This window comes from Tricharina praecox, assembly GCF_024521635.1.
Source record: "Tricharina praecox strain CBS 144465 chromosome Unknown BZA05scaffold_1, whole genome shotgun sequence".
NCBI classification, from domain to species: Eukaryota; Fungi; Ascomycota; class Pezizomycetes; order Pezizales; family Pyronemataceae; genus Tricharina; species Tricharina praecox.
In genome coordinates, this window is record NW_026250403.1 from 229,807 (window position 1) to 256,768 (window position 26,962).

Sequence of the window (26,962 nt, forward strand, 5' to 3'; positions counted from 1 at the left end):
TCCACGCTAGTGGCGCTTTACTCCATTGGGCCGAGCCCTGCTTTTTCGCTCCAACCTCACCTCACCTCACCTCACTCACCCACCTCACCTCACTCAACCCACCGCAGTGCACTGCTGGATCTCGCTACCACTACCCCACCATCCCACCACGCTCCCCCACCCCCGCCCCCGCCCGCTCAGTCATGCTCTTCGCCCCGAGTGTCTTGCGCAGCCGCCTCTCTCGGCTCGCGTTTGCGTCCGTCTTGGCTCCCTTCGCGTCGCCGTCGGCCGCCATGGCCCGCTCCTTCACCTCGATCCCGAACACCTTGAGCTCGCGGCTTCGCATCACACCGACACTAGGCGTCCCAGCCCTACTCCACCAGCAGACGCAACTGCGCGGCATGAAGGTGCGGTCTTCGGTCAAGAAGCTCTGTGACGGATGCATGGTAAGTCGATCCAAAACCACCACTTTTTCGGTGTCACGGCACATGCCGTCTCCCCCTCCCCGCACACAGAGCTACCGTCCTAGCCTTCGTTACACCTGCTCTTGTGTCATCGTCGTCGCTTTTGCTTTTCCCAACTTCTAGCGGCTATTCCCTCTGGTTGCACGCTGGAAGAAAGCCTGACTGACGAATCTGCCTTGCAACAGTCTGTCCGCAGAAAGAACCGGGTCTACATTATCTGCTCAAAGAACCAGAAGCATAAGCAACGACAGGGTTGAAATTTGCGGTTGAAAAGATGGCGGCCCTACGATTTTGTACGCTACGGTCTTGATCGCTTGGCGGCGTGCGGGACGGAATATGCTGTTGCTGTACCTACTTACGTAGTACAATAGAAGGCAGGCGTGCACGCTCCCAAGAATCGGCTGTGAGGTGTGATTGTGTGTTCCGGCCAAGAGCTGTGGTGCACCTCAGCCTTAGGGATACAAAATTGCTTCCAGGCACGAAAGCGTTTGGGAATGCGTACTAGCGCAAGAGACCAGACGAAATGGAAGCCCCAATTGCCACTCTCTTGGATTGAAACCCGAATCCAGTCCCGCATTCTGCTGTGGCGTCCCCCGCGCTTAAGTGGGCGCTTCTCAGCATCCGCTCCACAAACCCGATAATAAGATGGCACGCTTTCCCGTGTTCCCAAGGCTACGAGTACATGAGATGGTCAATGTTCTAGAACTGTCAGACTATTCGCTAGGCCACTACCCTTTACTTTGTTTTTCGTCCTGGTTTTGATATGACGAGGCAATATTATCCCATAGCCCGGTAGCGAGAGTCCGCTCTATACAAACGAACTTTGGAAACCCGGGGCTCGGAACAGCAACCCGCGGTTTCGAATCCTCACCAAAAAACCCAGGAAACAGCCATCCGCCGGGGTCAACATTTGATTAGCACATCTCATTATCGACGCAGCACCTGCACAATGGCATTCCTATCTCATCGTGAAGACCTGTGGCCTGCTGCCTATTCTCAGGGTGTGTCTAGATGGCTGATGGTCGATGGATGACTCGACACCGTCAAGACGGATTGCTTCTCCGTCGTCCATCACTGATCTCGGCCTGCGACTTATCACGCGGAAAGAAAGGGGAGCACTAGATACGGGTTCTGAAAAGGACGGCATTTTCAGCATAGCGTTTTCTACTCAAGACACACCTGTTTTTCGTGAGAGCGGGGGATGACTCCTTCCCGTGGAACGATAAGCCAGAATGTAACCCGTTTTCTTCCGTTGGGCACTTGCAGTAAAGGAGGATGTTTGTAGAGGCTTCCAAGGCCCCCTAGAGGCAACGGCAATTGCATGTCAGGAGTCATCAATCGCAGAGAGATCCAGAGAATCTTACTGATCTCTATGCGTTCAGTGCCCGCAAGACCGTAATGAATCATAACCGTGTGGCCAGCCATGGCAATCTATATCCCTTGATAATAATACCATACCTCTGTTCCATACCAGTACCTTTCCTCCGTTCGTTCACCTTTCTCTTTCCCGGAGAGGATGAGTCCTTCTTGTCCGATCAGTAATTGCTATCACTGGGAGATAGCCATCAGAGCATGTATCTAGCTGCTGAGCCGCGAAGAATCGTGATAACAGCAGTAGTAGATTTTATATCCTTCTCGGCCATATATAGACATCTATGAGCGAAGTTAAATAGGGCTAGTGACAAACAAAGTGCGGGGATTTGTTCTTTGGCTGTCGGACGGAAGAGTTGGTACATGAGTAGGAATTTGGTTCGGCTGGGTGCACGTGATCGTAGAATTAGAAACTCACAGAACAGAGTATACGATGAGGATTTTGATTTTGTTTGATCATTGGTTGCATGCAACCTACTTGGCTAGATCATGGCAATATAGTACTCGAGTAGACGAAGAGGAGTAAATGGTCATCTCAAGGCTTCCCGTGTGGTCGAGTGAGGTTTGATGCCCGCACTTGATTAAGTAATGGTGTGGCTGGTGTATATACCTACGCCAATCACTCGTAAACTCCTTCAAGAACTTCAATATCCTTCTTCCCTTTCCTCCCTCCTCACACCTCTATTTATCATATTCATAACTTCCTCACGATTCGTATGTAAATAAGCTCCTTACATGTTATCGGTCAGCGTTATAACTATGTCTATTTTTTAATTATGTATCTGAAGACTTTGTCGGGACTCTGGCCTAGTAGTCTTACAACAGCTCAGTTCCGTTGAATTTTTATAACTACACTTTGGTACCATATGTTTCCGAGATAAAATTTTGACTTTCCAGCTGGTACGGAGCTTCAAGGTAGAAATGTAGCCCCCGGGCAGGTCCACCCATCATCATCCTCCGGCAGCCCAAAAGGATCATATTGGTTCCGTGACGTTCAAGTGATCCAATAGGTGATGGCTAAACAATTGTAGAAGAGCTAAATACCTAAAAAAATGGTCAGGACAGTCTTTGGGAATCCTGCTCGGCTAAGGCCGGAGATCGGAAGTGCATGGAGCAGTTGCGGGCTGCGAATGACAGCCAATGATGCCTCCACCATGTCAATGCTCTCATTATGCTGGTTAAGGACCAGACACTTTCAACCCCATAGACTTAATGGCCGTGTATGTACTGAAAAGATTGGAACCTTTTTTCACTGCCAGACGTCTGCAGTCCGACACCGTCCAGCGAAACGGTGGACGGGACGGACTACTTTTATCCCGTCCTCCAAAGGAACGGATGAGACTGGACTGATCCCGTCCAGTCCGTCCGGACTAGGTATGTAGAACACTGGGTGTAGCCAACGGTATTCACCTTAGATATACGACGAGATAGGTATCTGCAACGACAACTTCGGTTCGTCTCGAACAGATATGTACAAGCATTTGTGAAACTGTTTGGATATGCAGTCCAGGCAGTCGGTAATCAGCACGGTACATAGATATGTCCAACGAACGCCCGTTCTCGATCTATCATCTCAGAGGGCTAATATTCGTACATACATGATAGTCCCCCTATAGTAGGCCCTTCTTTGGGTATGATACCTATGGTTCTGGCAAGTCACAACTCGCGATCGCTGTTAAACACCCCGAAGTTCCAACGAATACCGCCCTTCCACCCAACGGGTGATGCACTGATGCTTTCAGGAGGTGCTTTCTCGGCACCATCGAAATCATCAGCCCCACCCGGTCAGAATCCCCACAAAAGTTAAAACGGAGTTCTGAGTTCCGTCTTTACGCGGATCTCCCTGAAAGCTGAATCCTCGTTTGAATACCTAGTTACGGGGCATACGAATATATCCGTCCACTCATCCGAAACTTCACTTCGCCCCCAACCCCGGCGATTCCACGCCCGTCCCGATACGGTATCCGAAGTGCGGTTGGAAATATCGGGCCGTTTAAACTTTAGGCTGGTCGAGAAAAAAGAAGCCGGGCCCATTTTTCCCATCAATTTTTTCTTTTTTGCTGTTTCATAGTCCTTTGAGTTGTGGATCCGGCTTTGAACGTGGTAAATATGTACATAGCTCCCAGTTTTCCACTTTTCCAACCGGCCGGCTGTTGGGAACTTTGAGATCCCGGAGCGGAGCGAGTGATCTCGCGTGAAGAACCATACCTCTCCACCAAAAAAAACTGGGTAGGTGGCTGCTTGAGGTACCGCGTTTCATAGAGCTTATATCTAGGCGCCATGGAGGCTGGAGATTGAACTATTATATACCTAGTCTGTTAAACCAAAGAATACCAGAGAACGGGGGCGGATTTCACATCGTCACTCCAATCACGAGTGTTGTATTATGATAGCGTATGGGACGGGCATCCAAGGTAGGTACCGACCGTTCTCCGTGCCGCACGGGTATCTATCTATCCGTGTCCGGCTCACGCACATGCACCTAGGGAGAGTATGTACGCCAATCACCGCCTCGGAAAGGATCACGACCACCCTCCACCTCGCCACCTGCCCGCCTGCGTCTACATACGGGTTCCCACCGGCCAGCCGTGATCACTCGACCACCCCACTGCTGGGTCTCGTACCGGGCGCATCAACGTTGTGTGTCCAGACTCCACCCCCCCGCATGCAATCTCAATGCAGTCTCCCATCCCATCCCATCCCATCCCATCCCATCCTAATCTCTGGAACTCGTTCTCTTTCCGACTCCACACCGGGAAGGCGCGTATTGTGGAGCAACAACGGGTCGGACTTCTCGCCGGCGGTCGATGTCAACCCCAACGGCCTAACGGCCCAACGGCCTAACGGGGGCAACGGGGGCAATCATGGTGCACCGTCACTGTCACATGCGGGAGTTTAAGCTGAAGGTTCGTATGCTTAATTGACTACCTATTTCGCCATCTGGGTATGCACTATACAGATCGCCTGGAAACAGAAAGACAGGATGACAATATCTCCCACCCCAACAAAGCTTGCTCGGTGTTGTGTAGAGTATGGGCAACCTAGGTAGCTGGTATGATATTCGCATTACCCGTGAACTAGCCCGAGGGAGGAGGAGTCGACACCTAGATGTGTATGTAGCAGCAACTGCCGGACCTCGGGGTGGGGCGGGCCCAGCGGGCCGGGGTAACCTGGCACGGCAGGAGTGTATAGTAGCCGGTGTGGGTTTCTAGTTCTGTCCCAGGAAGATGGGATGGGATTTTACGTGCAGCCCAGCGGCCAGCTTCCAGGAATATCGGAATCTTGCCTTGGCTTCGGGATGGCCTGAGTGCGTATGTAAAGTAAAGGGTCCTGTCTATCGTTCGATGTTTACTTATACACCCATGCCTCGTCAGCGAACGAAAACGACATCTAACACGAAGATCATAGAGTACCTAGGTAGGTGAAGTCTCCTTGACGATGCAGGAATCGAACGTACTGGCACACACACAGCTTAGGTAATAACATAGAGACAGCAGGCCGCCGGCGGCTGGGGCCCGGACCGTGCCGTGCCCCTTGCCATCAGTACATATCCACAGCAAAGCCAACATCCGGCTAGTTAACTCCCCGTCCTCGAACGTAGAGTGAAGCTGCGAGCTATGGACCGAAACGTGCCTGCAACCCGAGTACATACGAAGGGGAGAAGCGAGCGGCGGGACGAAGTGCCTAGATGGATGGATAGCGGGTTCTGTCTGTCTCTCCATTTCTCGTCCGGACACACGGCCGAGACATTTGTCGGTAGCTTGATCATTGTGCCTATGGAGTACATACGCGGGCTGCGGGCATGGTGCGGGGGAGGACAGATACTCTGCAGCGTGCGTACCCTACTCACTAGTAGCTCTCGCATCGCTGCCGTCCGTCCATCCATGAGACCGAAATGATTCACTTGTACCCGGGTTTTGGTATGCTGCGAGAGTAGGTTTGGCTTGGGGTTGGGGCTTGTTGGTGATCGGGGGCGGACGGGCGGACGGGCGGGCGGGACGGGGCGGGACGGCGGACCCCGAGGAAGGCAAAGATAACGGCTTCGCTTCTGAGGAGGGAACGGAGGTTCCCTCGACGAGCTGGAGGGCAAAGGAATGCGACAGAGAGAGGGAGAGGGAGAGAGGGAGAGAAAGAAAAAGAGAGAGCGACTGTAGATTTCGCCCTACGGGATGGTGATGGATTCGAACGGCAGCTTTCGAAGCGAAATGACTGGTCGAGTAGCAGCCAGAAAAGTCCATGCGTGGGGCTGGTTTCCACGCTGTTGCCCGCGGCTGGCTCGCTCAAGTAATTGACAATCCACTACTGGTATGTAGCCACTGGAAATTCCGCACCGGTGATTCGTCGACAATTGCAATATCTACACACACCTCGGATGGGAGGGCAGCAAATTGTACGGGTGCTGTCGCCATCCTGCAATAGCAGAATCAACTCATATCACGCTACCACCTGCTATATTGCCGGAGCTCTCAGGGCATTGGCTGGATTTCCTGCAATGTGCTCATGAGGCCGAAGATGCTCTCGCGGTCGATGCATTTCATCGAGACGATCTCGACGTCAGAGTCGATTCTGATCCGCGTGCGTGCCTCATGTGCAACACATTGCAGCTTGTTGCGTATCCCCCCTCTTCCGATATCGAGTGAAGTCCACTACGATAGGTAGAATGCACGCATCGGGTGGGCGGGGAGGGGGAGGGCGAAGGCCCAGACTAGGGACGGAGGATCCAGCAATATCCCCATGATATAGTAGAGTCCCCTCTGACATCGTAGGATCGAAGGCCACCACTGGCCCATCGATATCCCCCGACTATTGATGCTGCAGCCAGCATCGGGAGGTTGGGACAGCTATCAATAAATTAGAACGCTATGACCCGATATGAAGCAGTGATCCACTCGCTGAGCAGAAGAAGCAAATTAATCAACGGGATCTTTCGTATGCCGGCCTGCTCTGCTGCCCACAGGCTACAATATAGCACTGGTTGTCACTCGATTAGTTTGGGTGGCCGTCTTGACTCTCGAGGGATCGTCGAATGGGTGTCTGTGTCTCAGCTGTGTAGCGAATACATGTCGGGTATTCAGGCGTGAAGGACAGCTCTGGATGCAGCTTCTTCTGCTGGTGGTGGAGCTGCTTGTTCTGCTGTGTTCCTGGCGGACAGGATGGCTTTGCCAAAGGAGTGGCATGGTCACTATCACCGTACGGTACCGGTATGTACCCGTACGAAGTCGAAAAGTCTCATCTCCAACGGGGCCTGGGATCCCCCGCAGGTGAGTGACTCAGGTCAGCTCGGTGATCCAGGCCATGAGCTGTGACGCTCTCGACATTTGGGAAAGTCCAAGCCCCAGGTCCACTCATGCACCAGCCCCCCCTCTCCTCTTCGAGATCATCCCCACCAGTTCAGTTATGTTCGGTTGTTGCCGTCATATGTCGAGACCCCGCTTTCAGATGATGGTTGTCTCACTTCGAAACCTCCGGTACTTATGCTGGCCCCGCCAATGTTTCAAAGGAAGATGGCCCATAAGCAACGCGTCGATGGGATCTCGACTCTCGACTCTCGGGTAGCTGAGGGGGTGGGCAGGAGGGGTCTCTTTCCACTCCCCATCCCCCCCCCCCCCCCCCCCCCCCCGAGGCCACCAGGAATTTACTCACTGCTCAGTCACCTATCCTCTAGGACCTCTACTATAGTTAATACTATAGCTCGTGCTGCGCCGGGCCTGCATATATGCACGGAACAGCACAGGCTCGCTGGACTCCATAGTTGCCAGACCGCACTGTCTGCCTGCCTTACGGTTTCCCCTCTTGGGGGGTTAACTACCGGTAGACAATTATTCGCCCGCCCTGCTACACGCTTTGCCCTCCCCTTGCCCACGCCGCGTCGGTTCGACATCATGACAACCTTCTCCGCATCACGTATAGGTAGCACTAGAGTAACTACCTCGAGTAATGTATACCGTGCGAGACTTGCGAGCAGGACTGACTTGGATGTTGAGCCTTCGTTCATCATACACGAATCTCGCATCATCACCATCATCATCAACATTATCATCATAATCCCTTGCACTATTGCACATCACCATCTCATCTCGACGGACTTCAAATCCGTCCGAGCCGCAGTCCTACTCCTCTTGCCGTCCGCCGACATCGCGGACGCCCCGTCCGGGACCCCAAACCGAGATAGCGGGAAGCTGCGAGTCTTAAGTCTGGAGTCTTTGTTCCAGAGTAATCTCTGTAAGGCTACTCAGAACCCTAACGAGTAACTAAACCCCACCCCAGCCCAACCCCACACCAACGATGATGGTGAGAGAGGGTCATCATTTGCAATTACGACAAAGCCCTAGTTAGCTCGGAATCGAACCCAACTATAGTAACTAGAGGAGTGCAACAAGGACTTCCGAAAAACAAAATCATCAGCAGGAAGAACATGAAAGAAAAAAAAAGAAGAGGAAAAAAAGGAACAAAGCGCTGGTGGACTACAGAGTAGTATTCTCGGGATAGTCATGCTGCGAGAGGGAACAACCCCGGGGCCTTGGTAACCGGTAGGGGACAGTGGCTGGCACACCAGGAAAACGCCTCGATTTTTGAGGCGGAAAGTTCGCCTCATTTTGCCTGCGTTCATAGCTGCAGATCGGATCCATCAACGTCCCACATGCCCAACCAGCCAGCCAGTTAGCTTGCCAGTTAGCTTGCCAGTTAGCTAGCTAGGTAGCCAGCCATCATCAAATCCAGTCAACATCGCAGCCAGCCATCATCATCATAGCCAGCCATACGTACGTGCACTCCACCCGCTGGTGCACATGTGCATGGGCACACCTTTGGCTAGGGAACTAGCACTCAACCCCGCCACCACCACCGAAAGATGCGTGATCAGGTGGCGCCTGCCTGACCTCCCATGTCTGTCATCCTGCGCGCATGGACCAGCTCCGCTGAGTCGACCGACCATATGTATGTACTCTACCTACATATCGGCATCTAGAGTTCTCGCACATATGCGTTGCGCATTCTCGGGACAGCCGAAGGTGGTGCTAATAATCGAGAAACACCTCTGCGACAACTCGATTGGCTGCGGGCTGGAATTCCTTTGAGTCGACTGCGCTGAGACTGGTCGTGGGAGTCCCGCTGCTGCTCGCTGCCCGTGCGCGCGCACGAGCCCACTCGACTCCGGCCGGCCAGCTGCGCTCAATCCATTCCATGTGAGAGAGAGAACATCCGAATCTCCGAAGAATAATTTCCAGATGGGATGAACCGGGAATCCCGTCGAGACAGTCCAGCCCAGCCAGGTGGTGATGGTGGTGGTGGTGGGAAAAACTGAAGAAACGCGTAATCGGTCGGGTTTCTGGACGTCACCCCCGAGGGGCCCATCACCGGCGCGTCAGCTACGTTCGAAATCCCGTGACGAGCTGCGCGCGCGCGGCTACGGCGTACAATGTTCGATCCGCGTCTCGCTTAGCTAGGTAACCTGCACCTGCCTTGCATCCAAGCGAAGCGAAAAAAGAACCAAGAACCGTCGCCCAGCTGGAGCCTGGTCTGGCCAGTGGTCAATCATGGTCAACCGTCAGTGGTTGGCGCAGAGGCTGCGTACCGTATCTACTCTAAAACAATCGTATCTAACTCTAGCGCGTCATCCCTCTCCACCCTTCCGAATTCACGAAGCACGCGTCCGATCCTTCACTCACCACCCAAAACCCACAGACATCCATCACTTCCTCCTCCAACCACCACAGCGAATCATGCCGCCAAAACGACAGCGCAAATCCGCGACGGACGAGCTTCCTGCCGTAACGAAGCGGGCCACCCGTTCGTCCACGCGATCCGCAGCACGAACGGCAGAATCCACTCCTATTCCTGTCGTCCACAGTCAGACCGAGGTGCGAGCTCCCAGTGCGGTCGCGCGCGACAAAATAAACTCGATCCTCAGACGAAAGTGGTAGCAGGGAGTGTCGGAGAAACAAGAAAAGACGGCGGCCAAGGCGAAACAGGCGGCGGAGAGGAAGAAGAAGAAGGAGGAGGAGGAGAGAAAGGAGTCGCCGGTCATCGAAGCAAACGATCAGGCTGAGGCCAAGGTCTCCCCGGCGAGATACTGGCTGATGAAAGCGGAACCGGAGACGCGCATCGAGAAGGGAAAAGACGTCAAATTCTCCATCGATGATCTCGCGGCGTGCGACGAGCCACAAGGGTGGGACGGAGGTGAGCAAAAAAGAAAACACCCAATTCGGGGTTCTCTCCACTTTTTCTTTTTTTTCTTCTTTCTTTTCTTTCTTTCCTCCCGGGGAAGGCAATATCGAGCCCAAAACTATTTCTACGCACACCGCCGCCCGGCACTTGTTTCTGTTTGGGATTCCCTGAGATTTGGCTGACGGATTCGCACCTTCTGCATGTGCGTGTGTTGCAGTCCGTAACTATGGCGCCCGGTACTTATTTCACCGCCCCCAAAACCGAACCCGAACCCGAGGATCCGGGCAGCCGAGATTGACATGGTCTGTAGGAACAACCTCAAGTCGATGACGGAAGGAGACCTCGCTTTTTTCTACCATAGGTACGTGTGTGGTGGTGGTTGTGTTGTTGGAGGTCGTGGTAAAGGTGATGGTTGTGGTTGTGGTTGTGGTAGCGGAGATGGCAGTGGTGACAGTGGCAGTGGAGGTGGTGATTGTGTGTGTGCAGGTGCCGACCATCTTCTACCTTTTTCCTATTCTGGTAATGGGGTTGAGAGCACTGCGCAAACAATCACCTCAAACACCTTCCTGTTTCTCGCCCCCTTGCAGTAGCATGTCCGCCGAAGCGGGAGCCGCAAAATAAAACTCTATCTTTACTTTTGTTTTTATTCTTATTCTTAGTTTTATTTCCCCCCCTTTCCGTTCCGCTAAGTTAGCAGAAAACCAAAAACTGACGTCTTTCTTCGCGTGTGCTCTTGCTCTAGCAACTGCAAGGTCCCGGGAATAGTGGGCGTGATGCGCGTCGCCCGCCCGGCATCGGTCGACGAAACGGCGTTCGATCCCAACGAGCCGTACTACGACTCAAAGTCCCGCCGGGAAGCCCCAAAGTGGTACTTGGTCCACGTCGAGTTCGTGCGCAAGTTCAAGCGCATCATTCCGCTGCGCGAGCTCTGGACCCATGCGGACGGTCCGTTGAAGACGATGCCGCTGCTGAAGCAGGGAAGACTTAGCGTCTCCAACGTGCCCGAGGAGTGTTGGCGGTTTATTTTGAGTCTTGGGGAGCCGGCGGAGAAGGAGGATGGAGAGCAGGCGGAGGAGGAGGAGGACCGGCTTTAGGATCGGCATCGGCTGGCTGGCTGGCTGGCTGGCTGGTTGGACGTATGTATCTACTAGGTACCGATGTGTACGCTACGTGCAGAACGTGCGTAAGTACCATACTTGGTTACAGCACAGTCCATCCTGCGAACGATGCCGTGGTCCAGGTTAATACGCACGTAATTCGGGAGGCTGGGTTCGCATGGGGTGCAGTGCACGATGATGATGACGATGGGTTGCTTTGCTTTGTCTCTTTATCTATCCACATGTACAGTACACTACATAGTACATATGCGAACACCGATATGATATGATACCGAGCATCAGTAGACTACATACACTACTCTACTATACATGCGCGCAGTAGTACCGGTATACCTAGTACAGTGGATAGCTGCAGGACCGGTTACTCCCGTGACTCGTCGACCCATAAGCTTAATCCATCATCATCATCATCATCATCATCATCATCATCATCATCATCATCATCGTCAGCAGCAGCACCAGCGGCAGCAGCATCGTCAGAGTCGGAGTCACAGTCGTCGTCCTCATCCAGCCATCGCATCGCATCGCATTGCACCCATCGCATTGATAATGATGAGCTGTCACCATGCACCAGCCCCTCCGTGTATGTATTTCTGTACGGATGTCTGTATGTAGAGTCTGTAGAGTCTGTATGTAGGATACCTCACCGTGCCGCCGTCGGTCTGTCTGGCCGCCCGCCCCCGCCAGCCCGCCCGCGCACCCGCCGTCAATAATGCTTTCTTTTCTTTTTTTCCTTCTTTCGCGGAAGTACTTGGTAATTGTGGATTTTAGATTGTAGGTTTGGGAGGGAGATGAAATTTCCATCCTTTTTTTTTTCTTACTATTCTCTTTATTTTTGGTTAGTTTATTAGAATTATCTTTTTCTACGTAGTGGTAGGAAGTACCGAGTACGGTACTCACGGTTCATGCGGTTCAGGGAGTTCATCCGGTCTGCGGCTGTCCCCGTCCCGAGAGTACTCCGACTCCCCACAACCAACCGACAAAACCGACCGACCGACCGAATGACCGACCGACATGTCGGATGGCGAACTGATGGCGAACTGATGTCGAACGTGTGTAGGAGACTAGCATAGGTTGGGCACTCGTACTCTACACTACACTACACTACTCCACACTACAATACCCTACTATTTACAACACCACACTACGCATATACGGTAGAGTACCAGTATTCGACTATCGACAACATACGTGCTGCCCGTTCAGACAAATACCGTCCGCAGTGCCATGATCCATCGCAATGGGGGCGGGGGCGGGGGGCGAGCAGGCGTATGTAGCACATCACACATATTCCACTCTACAGGCGTATGTAGCACATCACACATATTCCACTCTAACATGGGTAATAGTTATACCGGTATAACCTGCCAACTTGACTTGGGTACGGTAAAAGCATGTGGATGTGTACTGCCGGATTTCCAGCGTTAGATGGATGTTCCGGAGTAGTAGGTAGTATATACATACCTAGTATGATATGGTAGATGGTTGATGCCATCTACCGTCCTTCCGCCCCCAAAAGACAGTAAATAATGGTATGTAATAACAATCCCATAGGCACGTTCTTCTTACCATGTATAGATATAGATGATTTACTTATCCCGTGATAGCACAGCCCACCACGACCACGACCACCACGACCACGACCACCACCCATACTCTACCTACTAACTATGTTTATTTCTTTTCCGGCTCCTCCTTCCCTCGCAGAGTCGCCCTCCGTCCCCTCCCAGCAATGAGCATCCATCCATCCAGCCAATCGTTCCCAGTGCCATTCCAGTCCAGTCCAAAAAAAGAAAGAAAACAAGCAAGCAAGCCACGGTTTCATCCCACATCCCACAGCCCGAGTACCCGGGTGATAAAATCTCTGACTGGAGATGGGATGGGAGGGATGGGAGGGAAGCTGGGGAGGAGAGCTGGTCAGTGGTATGATATGATATGTAAAAGATATTCCCCCATGGTTAAAGTAGGACCTACGTGACTACGTCCCGTAAGATGTATGTGCTTGGTATCCTTACACCTTACGTTATACCTATACCTATGCCATATGTCGTATGCCATACCTACACTATCCATACCGTCCGTGAACCGTACCATACCATACCATCCGATACACACACGGTGCCATACACATCTACATGCCTATGTAGGTAGTTTAAGTTCGAACCCGGGGGATGGGGATGGGTGTATGGGTATTATGTAGTACTCTAGTGAATGTGTATGGATGTGCGTGAATGTGTGTGTGAGAGCGGTGGGTAAAACCAATCCCCCCAAACCCGAAGAAAAAGCAAATACAGCAAATAAACCCCCCCCCCCCCCCCCCCCCCCCCCCCCCCCCCCCCACCACCAATGTGGCTATAAAACCAAGCCCTCGGTTTGGAGCGAGCGAGCAAGCAAGCAGGGTGTACAAACTCTAGGTGTGGGTGTGGGTGCAGTGGATGCGGACACGAAAGCGAAACACGACGCCCGTCGCCTGTCGCCCGTGGCCCGTCGCACGCTGCTCGTCGCATGCAGCACGCGGATAACCTACCGTACTCTACTCTATATGCTCTACCGTATGTATGTGTGTATGCATGTATGTGCTACGTGAGGGAATGGTGGGGTGCATACTTGCTTAACTACCGGAACTGTGCTCTAGTTACTCTACATACACGGCGTACACGGCGTCCTCTACGGTATCCGGAGGGCGATGTCGCCGTTCGATAGATGGATGGATGGATGTTAGAAGTGCTCGAAGAGTAGGCACATACTCTAAACGGACCGGAAGAAAGAACAAAAAACCAAAAGGATTCGATCCCCGGAGCCCTTTAGGCTTGCAAGTTGCAACCTCGATCGAACGGAGTGTACTAGTATGTAGAGTCTGTAGCAAAGTAGATACTCTTGATGTCTCTACTACCTATGATAGTTGATATGTAGCCACTCGCCGATCCAAGAGTGCCTCGCACTCGCACCACTAGCCACACCACACCAGCGCCCCGAGCGCGTGGTTCTGGTTCTGGTCCTGGCCCTCGGACAGCCGTGGATTGGCGAGAAGAAGTCATATCTACTCTGTGCCCCCCCCCCCTCCCTTCCGATCGTCCTACCTACAAACTGCAATGAAACAAATGAGAAAAGGAGAATAAAAGAAAAGAAAATAACAACGAAAATAAAAATAAAACTCAAACGCCTCTCCGTATGATAGCTGAAGACAGGACAGGGCAGGACAGGACCAAATAGATAAATGACAATGCCGGTAAATGCACCACCACAAAGCAACTATGCTGTATCAACAACGTGCCGAAGAGAGACAAAAAAGAAAGAAAGGAGGAAACAAATATGCCGAGAAAGCCACGATGAGAGCAGAGATGCGTAGGTAGACAGCCAGACATGGACCAAACAAAGGGAAAGAAAAAAAAAGCAGCCAATTTGATCCCCCTACCTACCCCCCCCCCCCCCCCCCCCTCCCACCCCCGTGCAAAACCCCCCAAAATCACAGTACAGACATCCATCCAGCAAAAAGAAAAATCAAAATGCCCCCCTTCCCCCCTCCTTTCCCAATTGCGATAGATCCCCCTCCCAAAACGCGCGAGTATTGCTACATGCCCCCATCTAAGAGCCGGAAAACGACAAACATTGTAAAACGAAATACACCTCCCCCCCTCCCCACCTCCCAACATACAATGAACCCACGCCAGATCCAAAAAAAAATGTGGACAAAAGAGATGTGACAAAGGAAATGGAAATGAGTGAAGTGGCCGGCTGAAAATAAGGCACACGTACACCGTGACAATATAGACGTATAGCGTACAAGACAAAGGGAATTGGGTATCGATATTAACATTGTTAATGGGCTTTATAGGCCCCGCCCTCTCACGCCACGTCCGCGCCCACGTCCTCTGCGGGCTGGAGCCTGCGGCTCAAGTTGTGGTGGTGGTGGCGGTGGTGGTGGCGGTAGCGGTGGTGGCTGCTGCAGCTGTCCAGGCAGATGGGATGGAAGCTGTTGGTAGTGTTGCTGTGGTTGCGGTTGAGGAAGCTGGTGTTGTTGTTGCTGTGGTTGCTGCTGCTGTTGCTGTTGTGGCTGCTGCTGATGTTGGTGTGGTTGTTGATGCTGCTGGTGCTCCTGCTGAGCATGTTGCTGGAGTTGTTGCGGCTGCGGTTGTTGATGCTGCATCTCCGGCAGTGTTCCGCTAAAGTTTCCGGTCCGTGGACTCTGTGGGCGTATTTGCCCGTTCCCCCCGATTCCTGGCAGTCCCTGAGCCCCGAGTGCCTGATTTGCTATGGCCGGAAGACCCATCCCCCCTCCACCGTTTCCTCCTCCGCCTCCCGATCCCGATCCCCCCACCCCTCCTCCGACATCTCCGCGTGCTTGACCTTCCGCTTCTTCCTGTCCAGCCAGGTCTCTCCGCTCCATCGCGTCGAATAGCCCCGGTGGTAGTGGCGGTAGCTGTCCCCTGTTTTGCTGTGCATGCACGATGATGCCACGCAGGTAATCCCGTTGATTGCGGTAGAAATCCCGCTCCTCCTCCATCTTTTTGAGGTTGTGTTCGAGCTCTTCCATGCGTCGTGTGTTCTCAATCTCCTTCTCCTTCTTCCTTTTCCGAAACCTCGAAGACGCGCTGGCGTTCTTCTTCCTCTTTTCGTGCTGAGCCAGCGAGCCTGAGGTGGTGTCGTACGGCGCGATGATGGGACCGTCGGGAGTGTTGAGCGTTACCTGACCGCTGCCGTGGTGCGAACCCAACGGTATGGCGTAGAGCGAGCCATGTTGGTCTTGGATCGCGGGTTGGTATCCACCGACAAACGAGGATGCGTGATTATACGGTGAATACGCAGTCGTATAGGCCGAGAAGGACCGTGGACTGGCATCTGCCGAAGAGTGTGGGGTTCCGATCCCATATCCGGGAGCATGCGTATACGCGTCACCTCCCGAAAACGGCTGGTTATGAGCAGGCGCCGTTTGCTGTTGGTTCGGCTGCTGCTGTTGGAGGTGGTGATGTGTAGGCGGAGGGGGAGCGGGTGGCAGATGTGGAGGCTGGAGAGATGCAGGTGGAGTGCTCGGCGCGCCCAAACGGCTCGCGGGGTGAAACGATGGTGAACCCCGCGGCGGAGACATGAGCGGGAAAGGGTGATCCTGCGCACTAAGAACGCCTGTCATACTGTTCCTTCCGGCATGTCTCCGCATCTGACCGGGACCGGGCAACTGAGCGGTGGGAGTCCGTCTGCTGCTGGGGCCCACCTCGATCGGTGACGGCGGCCGTGACTGCAGAACGGACCCGAGCCGGCCTAGGGCCTGGGGCGATTGAGGCGAGTTGATATTCGCCAGGCTCGGGCGGCGGGAAGCATCATAAGGAGATACGCGTGGCCTTTGGTGCTGCTGCTGCTGCCGCCGCAGCTGCGGAGGCGGGGAATTGAGGATTGCGCTGACATCGAGCGCTCCACCTCGCGGTCTGGCAACGGGGCTCCCTACCACGGCCGAAGGCCCGGATGCTTCCGAGGTTTGTGATGTAAAAGATGTGCTAGTTGACGATACGGCGGTGCTGGCCGTAGTTGTGGGTGGATGTTCGTGATATGTCTGCTGCTGCTGCTGTTGCTGCGGTCGTTGGAGTCGCTGTTCCGAGTCATGATCGCGCGGAGGTGATTTCGAATCCCGTGCAGCAGATATATTCTGCGACATGGAGGAGCCCCGTACCCGAAGAACAGCACATCGACCCTCTTCCTCCCGACGCCCGAAGTATGATGGCGTGGGAAGCAGAGGCGGATGCACCTCCACAGTTATGCAAGCCAATGTGAGGTATTTGCAGATATTTGCAACGGGGTGTGCAACGGGACCAATGAGATGACGGTCGTAACCGGAGTCCGCCAGAAAGAGCAACTCGCAGGAAAAAATCGTAAGCAAGACTGGCAGCAGCAGCAGCAGCAGCAGCAGATATTGTTATATGCAATTGCAAGGACCGGGCGGATGTGGATGGGTGTGTGTGTTGCAGCAAATCTCAGAGGGAAGTATTGACAGGCACTCTTGAAGTATTACCCGCAATCCGAGGAGAGCCCGTAAAGCATTGCATTCATGAAAGGGATATACGTCCTTGATGACTGGGGGTGGGTTGGGTTGGGTGGGGTGGGGTATGTGTGTGTGAGTGTGTGTGAGGGATGGTAAGTAAGTAAGTGAGTAAGTAGGCAGGAGGACGAGTAGGTAGTTAGATGAGCACTCAGCGGTTGAAGAAGTGATGGTGGTGGTGTGTGGTGGGGGGGGGGGTGGGTGTGAGTGGAGGGGGGGTGGGGAGGCGGGCAGTTAAGACAGAGGTATGTGCGGCGGGTTGGGGGTTATTGGCAGGCCCGGGGGGGATGAAAGGTGAAGGTGGTGGAGGTGGAGGTGGTGGAAGCAGAGAGCCCAGTATCGATACGACTGGGAGGAGAGAAAGTCCAGTCTTACTGACTAGCTCAGGTATGATTGTGACTATGGTGGACTTCGGGAGTCGGGGGGAGGGGGGGAGGGATGTTTGGTTGGTTGGTCGCGGGAGGTCGGAGGTTGCTGGTGGTGGTGGTGGTGGTGGTGTTGATGTCAAAAAAACAGTAGACCCACTAGTGAGAGTCAACTGTGCGGTTTTGCTCTATTTAGTGGCTCGCTGAGACTGAGAGCTGTGTCTCCGATGAGCATGAGCGAGACGCGAGATGGGAAGAGTCAAAGTGGATGGTGGTCGGGTCCCAATTACCTCTTGAAAAGACATAGGTAGAGTAGTAGTTACCTGCCTACCGACTCACTTAACTTACCCATTCAACTACCTAGCCAGTTGTGGCTCCGCTTGGGAACAAGCAAGGATCGTCCATTGCCCACACCCCCCAAAGAAATAGCGGTAACTACCCGATAGTGCTCTGCCTGGCTTTGTCGTCGTTTAGTGCTCTGGTACGGTTAACGTGCGACCAGAGAGCGCCCCCGGGTTGTGGATCCAATGGGAATTTGGGGGCTATTACTTTCTCAACGGGGGTTGGCGTGACAAAGCTCTGGTACGGCGGCGGTGGTGGACGAAACTATCACAAGAGCGTAAATAAGTGAGTACCCTAGACCCGTTGTTAAGGTATCCCTCCGGTTCTGCGCGCGTCCGTTTAACTACTAGGGGCACTTAGTCAATTAAGTACTTGGTAGTAACTGGTAGGTAGGGAGTAGGATAGTCGTCAGGAAACAGGTAGGTAGGGACCACTCTGCAGGAACGTTGTTCGGGCCCAGGTTCGCCTACGACGGCGGCGGCACTGGAGCGGTGCGGACCGAGTGGAGATGAGTGGCAGTCGGTCACTCATTCGCTTATTCGCTCGCTCACTCACCCGTTCAGTCACACACACATCCATTCACTCACTCAATCACCACTCACTCGCTCATTCAATCATCCATTCACTCGCTCACTCGCTCAATCACACATCCAATCACCCAATCACCCATTCAATCACCCATTCAATCACTCCCATCTGCTTGGACATCTGCTTGGACATCTGCTTACATATCTGCTAGGACACGGTCTGGACACAACCTGGACATCTCCTCCTCCTGCTCATCCCGCATTTTCGATCCTCCTCTCAGTAACCCTTCCTCGACACCGCACGCCGCCCGCCCCTCCTCCCTACGGTCGAAAGAGCACATGGAGAAGAAGTAGAAGAAGCGCTTCGGCAGAGCCTACCTACCTGCCTACATATGACCTGCCCGCCTGCCCGCCTGCCCGCCTGCCCGCCTGCCCGCCTGCCCGCCTACCCGCCTGCCCGCCTGCCTCCGAATACAGGATCCCCACACATCCGTCATAGTATCTACCGCCTTGTCGGACTGTCGGACATGCCATACCAGGACCAGGACCAGGGCCAGACAGGACATGCCACCCCAAGTACTCTCTACCTAGAGTACTCTACTTACCACCCCAAGTACCCAACCTAGGTAAGTAGTACCTGTCGAGTACCTGGAGTACCTGGAGTACCTACCGTATGTACGGCTTCGCATCCAGCAGGTCCAACGCGGCCATGTACCTAAGTACTTTGTACATGTATGTACAAGTATACACAAGCTGTTGTCCTGCGCGAGCCAACTAAGTACCAGTCAAGTACATATGTAGTACTAAGCCAGCAAGTACTTACTGTGTACTTGTACTTGTACACCGGCTGCCCAAGTTGACGACATGCAACACTTGCTCTTGCGGATGAGGAGTGAGGAGTGAGTGACGAGATGGGGGATGGGGGCCCTGACCTGCTCTGCTCTGCTGCCCTTGCCCTTCTTGCCCACGCCCTGCATGTACCTGGTACATACATGCCATAGTATGTGTAGTCTACACACCGTAGTATACATGTAGTCTACATGTAGTATGTACATGTACATGTACATGTATGTACCTGTCTGTTGTCATTGCTTGCCTTCAGGCTTCTATGTACAGCCAGCCAGCCTTGCTAGAGCAGGTATGCCATGCTATGCTATGTGCGTAATGTCCCAGCCGAACAAATGGGCCATGAGACCAGCCCAGGAGACCAGCCCCATGAGACCAGCCATGAGACCCGCGCCGATTACCGCCAGGACTTTTTTCTTTCTTTCGTTCTTTTCTGCTTCGCTTTCTCTGCGGGCCTAACTAGAGTACCACAACCGTAACCCTCCCCTCCCCCTCCCTTCCCCCCCGCGCCCTCCATCAACCCCATCCACCGCGACCCCGACCCTGAATTCTTGCGCCATCCGGAGGATGAGCCACCGAACTACCCAGGAGTCCACTAGTAGGACCCCCGCCGCCGCCCGACGAAGAAAAAAATAAAAGTGTGACTATGCTAGAGTAGAGTATGATGATGCTTGAGTCTTGAGTCTTGAGTCTTGACCTGACCCACAGTCCGGTCCGGTCCACTACTTGGAAGCTGGTGGCTACCTACATAAGCGAATGGGCGGGTTGGGCTGGCTGGCTGGGCTGGCGGTGTATGAGGCAGCAAAGGCCACAGCTTACAGCCCACACGACGCAAGGGCAAGGGCAACCGAGCAACTAGAGTAGCTGGATAACTGGGTAGCTAATCGGTTGCGACTATGGAACTGCTAGTTAGCTGTTAGCAGCGTCTATGACGATGAGGAGGAAGAGGAGCCGGAGCAAGAGGAGCAAGACGAGGAAAACGAGGAAGAGGAAGACGGGGAAGACGAGGAAGATGAGGAAGAGGAAGAGGAAGAGCGAGGTGGAGGAGAAGGAGGAGAAACAGAAACAGAAACAGAAACAGAAACAGAAACAGAAACAGAAACAGAACGACAACGACAACGACTCGAAGAAGCCGAAGAAAATGAAGATGAAGAAGAACCCCAAGAAAAAAGAACAAGAAAAAGAAGCACAAGAAGCGTGTCCGGGGGCGATCGTGATCGGCTGCAGTGATAGAGTATCCTCCACTCCATGCGGGGCCTGCATCGACGTTGTCCGTGTCCGCTTGAAAATTGAAACGAACGGATGCTGTAAGTATGCACATCCATACTCTATCCATACATACACAGGAGTGGCAGCCCGAAAAACCTCGTAGTCATGTAGAGTACGTACGTGTGTGCGTGTGTGTGTGTGTGCGTGTGTGTGTGTGTGTGCGTGTGTGTGTGTGTGTCCCGCGATTCCCAGACCCGTGCGAAGAAACTCCGCAAGCAACGGGCAAGAAAGAAAGCAAGCAAGACGGAGGGCCATGGGGAGGGGGAGGGGTGGTGGTGGTTCTGACATTATCTACTAACGAACTACCTAGTAGAGTACCTATGATGTGAAGCGAGAGTGTGGTAGGTAGGACTACTCTACTCTACCTACTCTATGTACATACTCGCTCGTGCAGGCATCCCCCTCCCGCTATCCCGGTGACCGATGGCGGACCAACTCCACAAACGTGCGCGATACACCGCGGCGGTAGGTGACCGGTAGATTTGTACTTGGTTTGGGACATCCGCGGTGGTGGTGGAGGTGGGTGGGGGGAAGGGGGGAAGGAGAGAATTGGTTTCACTGGCCACGATGATGGAAGGGTTGGACGGTGGTGGAGGTGGTGGTGGAGGTGGTGGTGGTGTGTAGTGGTGATATGTAGTGGTGGTGCGAGTTCCACCGGAATGCTGTGGCTTGCACTTTCGTCGCTCCCAACTCCCAGAGCTTTGGCGTTGGAAGGGAAAGCGAGCCCAGGACTGAGGACCAACTCTGCGCACACCCGGTCCCGAGGAAACCCTGCGCAGTAACCACTACCTGGTCAGTTTAGTAGAGTAGGTAGAGCATGTAGAGTATCAATGTAGAGTGGTTACTCTACTTGCTCCACCCAGAGCATGACGCCAACAGAATTGCTGGTTTGTGTTTCTGTTTGTTTGTTTTTGTTTTTGTTTTTGTTTTTGTTTTTGTTTTTGTTTTTGTTTTTGTTTTTTTCCCTTCTTCCGCCTTGGGTCGCCCGCCCAAATCTTATTTTATTTTTTTGTTTTGTTCCGGTTGGCCGTGTTTGTTTTGCGCCGTGTCGCCATGCTGAGCGAGTGCGGTCGATGCGGAGGAGATGGAGGAGGAGGAGGTGCAGCGATGGAGGTGGTGGTGGAGGTGGAGGCGGTAGCAATGGAAGCAGGTGGAGGCGGCGGTAGTGGTGGTGGAGGCGGTGGTGGTGATCTGATAGGAGGTGGTGATCCGATGGTCGGTGGTGATCCGACGTGATGTTGCTGCGGCAGCGGCATGTAGTCTCTAGAGTCTCGTACCCCCATTCGCTGACGGGAAATGCACATGTGCGTCGGTCTGCCGGTCTGCCTGTCGGTCAGAAGAAGGTCTTCCAACCAGAGTCTCGCGCCGCGACACATCCGACATCGCACATGCACATGCGTCTGCTCTAGATGCTATGCCGGTCTGTTTTGCATGGAGGGCGCATGGACGCTCGCTCATGTGACGGCAGCAGCCCCCCCAAAGGGCTGCTAACTACTATAACCGACCAACTACTGCATCATCACTTGCTTGCTTGCTTACTTGCGGAGCGGGGGGATGGGTGCGAGGGGAGGGAGAGAAATCATTCCTACGCACACTTCCATGTAGTCAACTTATTCCTAGACTCACAGCGGAGTCGCTTCATAGGCCGGCGTCGAATGATTCCCCGCCCCGGCTCCGCAGCTGCACACGCAAGCAATCAGGGTGTCGGAGCATCGACAGAATAATGCGACTGTGTCGACGACTTCTGGACGCGGGGGATCCGTACCGAGACATCATGCGTGCAACCAGGACGGGAGGGGAGGGGAGAGGAAGGGAGCGAGGGGAGGGAGGGGAGCGAATGATGAATCCTCCCGCCGTCAGTTGGCGTCGAGCGGAGTGTGGTATGATACCTTCCGTACTGTGATGTACCGTCCTGTGCCGTACTGCACCGTACTTTGTGGCCAGTGCATCTCCGACCGGCGAGTCGACATCCATCACAGCTGTCCAAGACCGTACCGCACCGCACCGTACCGTCGAGGGGAGGAGGATGTGCGGCACCTTTCGATCCATGCCCAGCCAGTGAGCCGGCTGCATCCTCAGCCGCCAGCAGGGAATCGATATCTACCGTTATCTTTGTAGCGAAAGGTCGAGGTCGAGGTCGAGGCAGGGCAAAGGGTCTCGCCCGCCCGTCCGCTTAAACGACCCGCCCGCTGGCTGGATGGCTGGCTGGCGTCCGTTGCTGAGCTGTGACCACTGGGAACAGGCAGATAGTTAACCGCGTGCGTGCGTTGACCCGGAGATACGGGTCGGGTCGGGCCTGGAGCACGGATGACGATGGAGTGCCTATGGTGCCTGCTAGATATACCTGCTATATAGTAGAGTACAGTAGAGTACCTACCTCATACATGCATACACACTCACACACGCGATGTGGTGGACGGCAAGATGCCCGGTCACATCGGCACTCTTCTCCGTCGTGAGTGAGCGGTGGGGCGGCGGGTGGTGAGTAAACAACCGTCTTCGTCCTCGTCTTTGCGCGGGCGGGGGGCGGGGGCGGAGTCGGTTCCTCACGCTTTCGTTGGTTCGTTGGTTCCGTTGGTTTCGTAACTTTCGTTGGTTCATCGTCGTCGCTGTCGTAGTCCGCCCGCACCTGCAACCACACCGGCAGAATAGTGGGCTTATCGTAGGTACATTCCTGCTCTACCTATATCTACCATAGGTAGTAACCACACGGAGTGCCGAAGGAATACGCAAAACACAAAACAACATCTATTAGCTTCCCTGTCCGTCGCGATGAGCCAACATCGTCCGCATCCGCATCCACATCCACATCCGCAAAACAACTAGCCTCAGCTTCGTCACGGGTTCTTCCGACTTCGGGATTACATAAAAAAAAACCATCGTCGCTTCTGGCGCTGCTATGTGCTGCTGCTACTGCTGAACTATTCTACCTACTCTACTCTACCATACCCTACTCCATGTATCATACTCTACACAACCTGTTGCCGAACCGCTCCCACCTCCTCCCACGTTGTTGCTGCATCCATGAATCCATGAATCCATGATCCCGCACGGAATTTCCAGGGATCCGGTCTGGTCTTGGTCTGGTCTGGTCCGGTCTGGTTTCGGTCTGGTCTGGTCTACACACATACGGTCCCACACGGGTAATGCTTCGAGCGGCGAGAGGGAACCGAAGCGTGAAGACGTGTACGGTTAGAACTTGGAGGAGGAAGAGGGGGGGGTTCAAGGTGTGCGGAATATCTGGAGTATGTATGTTACGTAGAGTACCTGGTACTCTACCTACCCTGTGCTACCTATATAGTACACACTCTATATGGCACGCCGTCCGCACTGTCCATCACTCGACAACGGCTCTCCCCCAGGCTCCACCTCTCCCCCGGCGGCCCCGGCGGCCCCCCACTTTCGAGCCCCGGAGCAGCCGTCCATCACATGGACGACCGGCACTGCACTCGAGAGCATAACGGGGGGAACACTACTATCGTGCCTACGTACCTCGGGATCATACCTAGCTGCACTCACTCGCGGTGTGGCCGAGCGAGATGAGGACCTCCTGCCGGCGGGAGGAAACGGATGTGGTTAGTGCTATAGTGGGCATCAACGTTGGCGGGCATGGCGGGGTCGACCACGTGGGGCTTCTTCGTCTTCTTCTTTTCTTCTTCTTTCTCCATCATCCTCTACAGAATACGGTAGGTAGACGATCAACTGATACCTCTACCTTTCTTCTCTCTCTCTGTGTGTGTGTGCTCTCAATTCCGTCTCCGGCTTGGACTCTGAAGGGGTGTTGGCAAAAGCGCCGTCTGGTCTGCAAAACAGCCAGAGGACTAGAACTGTGGGGAAGAGCTAGGTTACGCAGCACTGCCCTGCCCCACCCTCCAAGGTTGAAGGACAAAACCCCCAGCCCTTTGTGAACAGCAGACTCTGCTCTCGAGCCCGTGGAGTAGGAAGCTGGAAGCTACGGATGAAAACTTATCCACTGCGGAGCGGAGCGGTTGGAATCCTTCCCGCCAGGCCTAGACTTCCCTGCCATTCCTGTCCTTCCTTCCTTCCTTCGACGGAGTGACAGAAACGGTGTCACCGCAGGCCCAGAGCTCGCCTGTCCTTGATGCTCTGGCTCGCTTTCTCCACAATCCGCCGGGATGTGTGTGTGATCCACGGCGATTTCGTCTTTGAACCTGCCTTCTCGAAAGAAAGAAAAGGGATTCGCTAACCTCCATCGGGGGGAGAGGGGATACTCTACTGGGGGACATGAGAGGAAGGGGAGGCCGGTGTTGCACGGGTGGTATCTAGTGGCGGCGTGGCAACGAAAGAGCGGGCCGGGACGCAATGTCGACCACCACCGCCGCTTCGCCCTGCCCATGCCCACGCCCATGTCCATGCCCATGTTCCTCCTTCCCTTTGGCCCAGAGTTTTCCTCCGCTTCGAACGAGCGCTACCATACTAGCAGGTACTCTAGATGTGGGACGGGGTGAAGAACAGCCCCAAGCAGAGCTTCCTCACTAGTTAGCCAGCCAGCCAGCCAGCTAGCGGAACAAACCCACCACCGGTGGACGGCCTCCAGACTCGCCCAAAGCTTGTTCTCACGATAAGCAACTCTTCGCACCGTCAACCTTCCTCGACGGCCGACCACGACCACGACCACGACCACGACCACGACCACGACCACGGCGATGACAGCAGCGGCGGCGATGCAAGTGATCAAGAGGGGGCGGGTATGCGGCACGTAAGCGGCTTCGCAGCGACGGCAACGGTTCGGGGCGGCGGCCGCCGCGTATCCGCCTGCCTGCCTGCCTTCGCTATGCTATGCTACCTATGCTACTACCATATACTATACACGGACAACACATCTCAGGCCGCAGGCGCAGGCAGCCAGCTCTCCTCTACTTTCTACAACGATACTAGACCGTACATACTGCACAGGGCGACGTGGTGGTAACTGGTTCCTTTCCCGCCAAGTCGCTGGAACGGCGGGGGGGGCGGGGATCTGCACGTACTATGTCTATAGTTATGTGCGTGGGTGCGTTCCTTTGGTTTGGCACCTTCTCCAATGAAGGCATCGTTCATGGCCACGGCCACGGCCACGGCCACGGCCACGGCCATGGACATGGACATGGACACGGACAGCCCAAGTCGGACTGTAGGTGTGTATCCAGTAGGGAGCGAGCGTGCGAGCGAGGAAGGAAGTGGCCTAGCCGACTTCTTGAATGGCCTCTTTGGGAGGGAGTGGAGGGAGGGGAGGGAGGGGAGGGAGGGGAAGGGGGAGGAGGGGAGACGACGAGAGAGAGAGAGAAAGAGAGGCGTCCCCAGGCTTTGCCCTTGCTCTGACGATTCGCAGAATGATGGTTTTGGGGCTAGGTTCCAGACACTATACGGAGGGGACGGAGGGGGCAGGCACTTGTTTGGAGTTTCGTGCCCTATCACTCTCACTCTCGCTCTCACTCTTGCTCTCTCGGGACGAGAGATGAGAGATGAGCACTCCAACTTGCACCCCGCCAGATGGCCGGCCTCGCATTCCAGAAAGAGAGAGAGAGAGAGAGTCAAGATTACCACTCAGGCCTGACTCGAGCTTCGGGGAGAATCAAGCCGGAGTACCATATGTACCCTACCCTACCATCTGGGGAAGGGAGGGAGGGAGGGAGGGGGGGGGGGGGGTCAACGGGTATGTCGCGGCCATCCACCTACCAAGAGCGCACGGTTTCATCTCGTATCGTTGCGGGTACATAGTCGACCATACCGGGCGGTGAAAGAAGCTTTCCATGACCGTATGTAAGTATGTACCGAGGGCGCACGGTTTCATCTCATATCGTTGCGGGTACCTATACCCAGTGGGTAAGTAAGTGGATGGCTATACATACCAGGCGGCGAAAGAAGAAGCTTCCTACTCGGGACCTTCGGGACCGCAGAGTCATCAGGCAGGCAGGCAGGACCTGGCGGGTGGTGGTGGCCCAAACCATTGCTCGATTCCGGCGCTCGCGAGGGCCTCCACGATACGATACGATACGGCACTCGAGCCGGGACCGTAGTGTGGATATCTACGTGTGTTGGAGTTTACCGTCGGGTAAAAGACACTCGCTCCTTCCGCCTTCCCCTTCATACCTCCATACGGGGGGAGTCCATATACCGGAGGTACCTGCTAAGCACATATATCCATCACCCTTCTCTGGCCGGATCTAGAGTAACTAGTTGGGAAGCCGCGCCCGACGACTGGCCCCCCATATATGTCATGCCGTTCCATCGGCATGCGGGTAGGGTAGAGTACATGCACTCTACATACTCTATCTGTCATCGTCATCATCATCGGCCAGCCAGGGAGTGTGGCAGAGTAGGTGCTCTATGTATTGTACATACATACATACACGCCATTCTGCTGGAGTATAGCATAGATGCCTCGATGCATTCCCCATCACCATCACCTCGCACCCCTCCCCTCCCATTCCATCCCGGTCGACATCACGCAGCAGCAGCACCAAGCACAGCCAGCAATATACTA

At 54.3% G+C, this 26,962-nt stretch overlaps 6 protein-coding genes across 6 annotated transcripts; 2 read left to right on the plus strand and 4 right to left on the minus strand.

Annotated features, from left to right (window-relative positions):
- The first annotated feature begins 62 nt into the window (after positions 1-62).
- On the plus strand, positions 63-901 carry BZA05DRAFT_381001 (ribosomal protein L36-domain-containing protein). Its single transcript, XM_051481953.1, has 2 exons — positions 63-425; positions 629-901. Exons 1-2 carry the CDS (start codon positions 183-185, stop codon positions 698-700), a joined length of 315 nt encoding a protein of 104 aa, XP_051343981.1. The 5' UTR covers positions 63-182; the 3' UTR covers positions 701-901.
- An 8,904-nt stretch (positions 902-9,805) lies between these two features.
- Positions 9,806-11,014, plus strand: BZA05DRAFT_317667 (PUA-like domain-containing protein; the record flags this gene model as incomplete). The annotated part of the gene is made up of 4 exons (XM_051480402.1): positions 9,806-9,992; positions 10,198-10,216; positions 10,291-10,341; positions 10,723-11,014. Coding segments are annotated over 4 exons (549 nt in total), but the record flags the coding sequence as incomplete, so codon positions are not given.
- Positions 11,015-14,157: 3,143 nt separating this feature from the next.
- On the minus strand, positions 14,158-14,526 carry BZA05DRAFT_381011 (uncharacterized protein). The gene has a single exon (XM_051481954.1). The coding sequence runs from the start codon at positions 14,461-14,463 to the stop codon at positions 14,254-14,256; it is 210 nt and encodes a 69-aa protein (XP_051343983.1). The 5' UTR covers positions 14,464-14,526; the 3' UTR covers positions 14,158-14,253.
- A 32-nt stretch (positions 14,527-14,558) lies between these two features.
- Positions 14,559-17,192, minus strand: BZA05DRAFT_469700 (uncharacterized protein). Its single transcript, XM_051487864.1, has one exon. The coding sequence runs from the start codon at positions 16,743-16,745 to the stop codon at positions 14,928-14,930; it is 1,818 nt and encodes a 605-aa protein (XP_051343984.1). The 5' UTR covers positions 16,746-17,192; the 3' UTR covers positions 14,559-14,927.
- Positions 17,193-19,978: 2,786 nt separating this feature from the next.
- Positions 19,979-21,119, minus strand: BZA05DRAFT_1628 (uncharacterized protein). The gene has a single exon (XM_051479104.1). It carries the CDS (start codon positions 20,761-20,763, stop codon positions 20,116-20,118), a length of 648 nt encoding a protein of 215 aa, XP_051343985.1. The 5' UTR covers positions 20,764-21,119; the 3' UTR covers positions 19,979-20,115.
- Positions 21,120-24,924: 3,805 nt separating this feature from the next.
- Positions 24,925-26,426, minus strand: BZA05DRAFT_414201 (uncharacterized protein; the record flags this gene model as incomplete). The annotated part of the gene is made up of 5 exons (XM_051485244.1): positions 24,925-24,963; positions 25,010-25,251; positions 25,467-25,607; positions 26,155-26,288; positions 26,362-26,426. 5 exons carry the CDS (start codon positions 26,424-26,426, stop codon positions 24,925-24,927), a joined length of 621 nt encoding a protein of 206 aa, XP_051343986.1.
- Between the last annotated feature and the right edge of the window lie 536 nt (positions 26,427-26,962).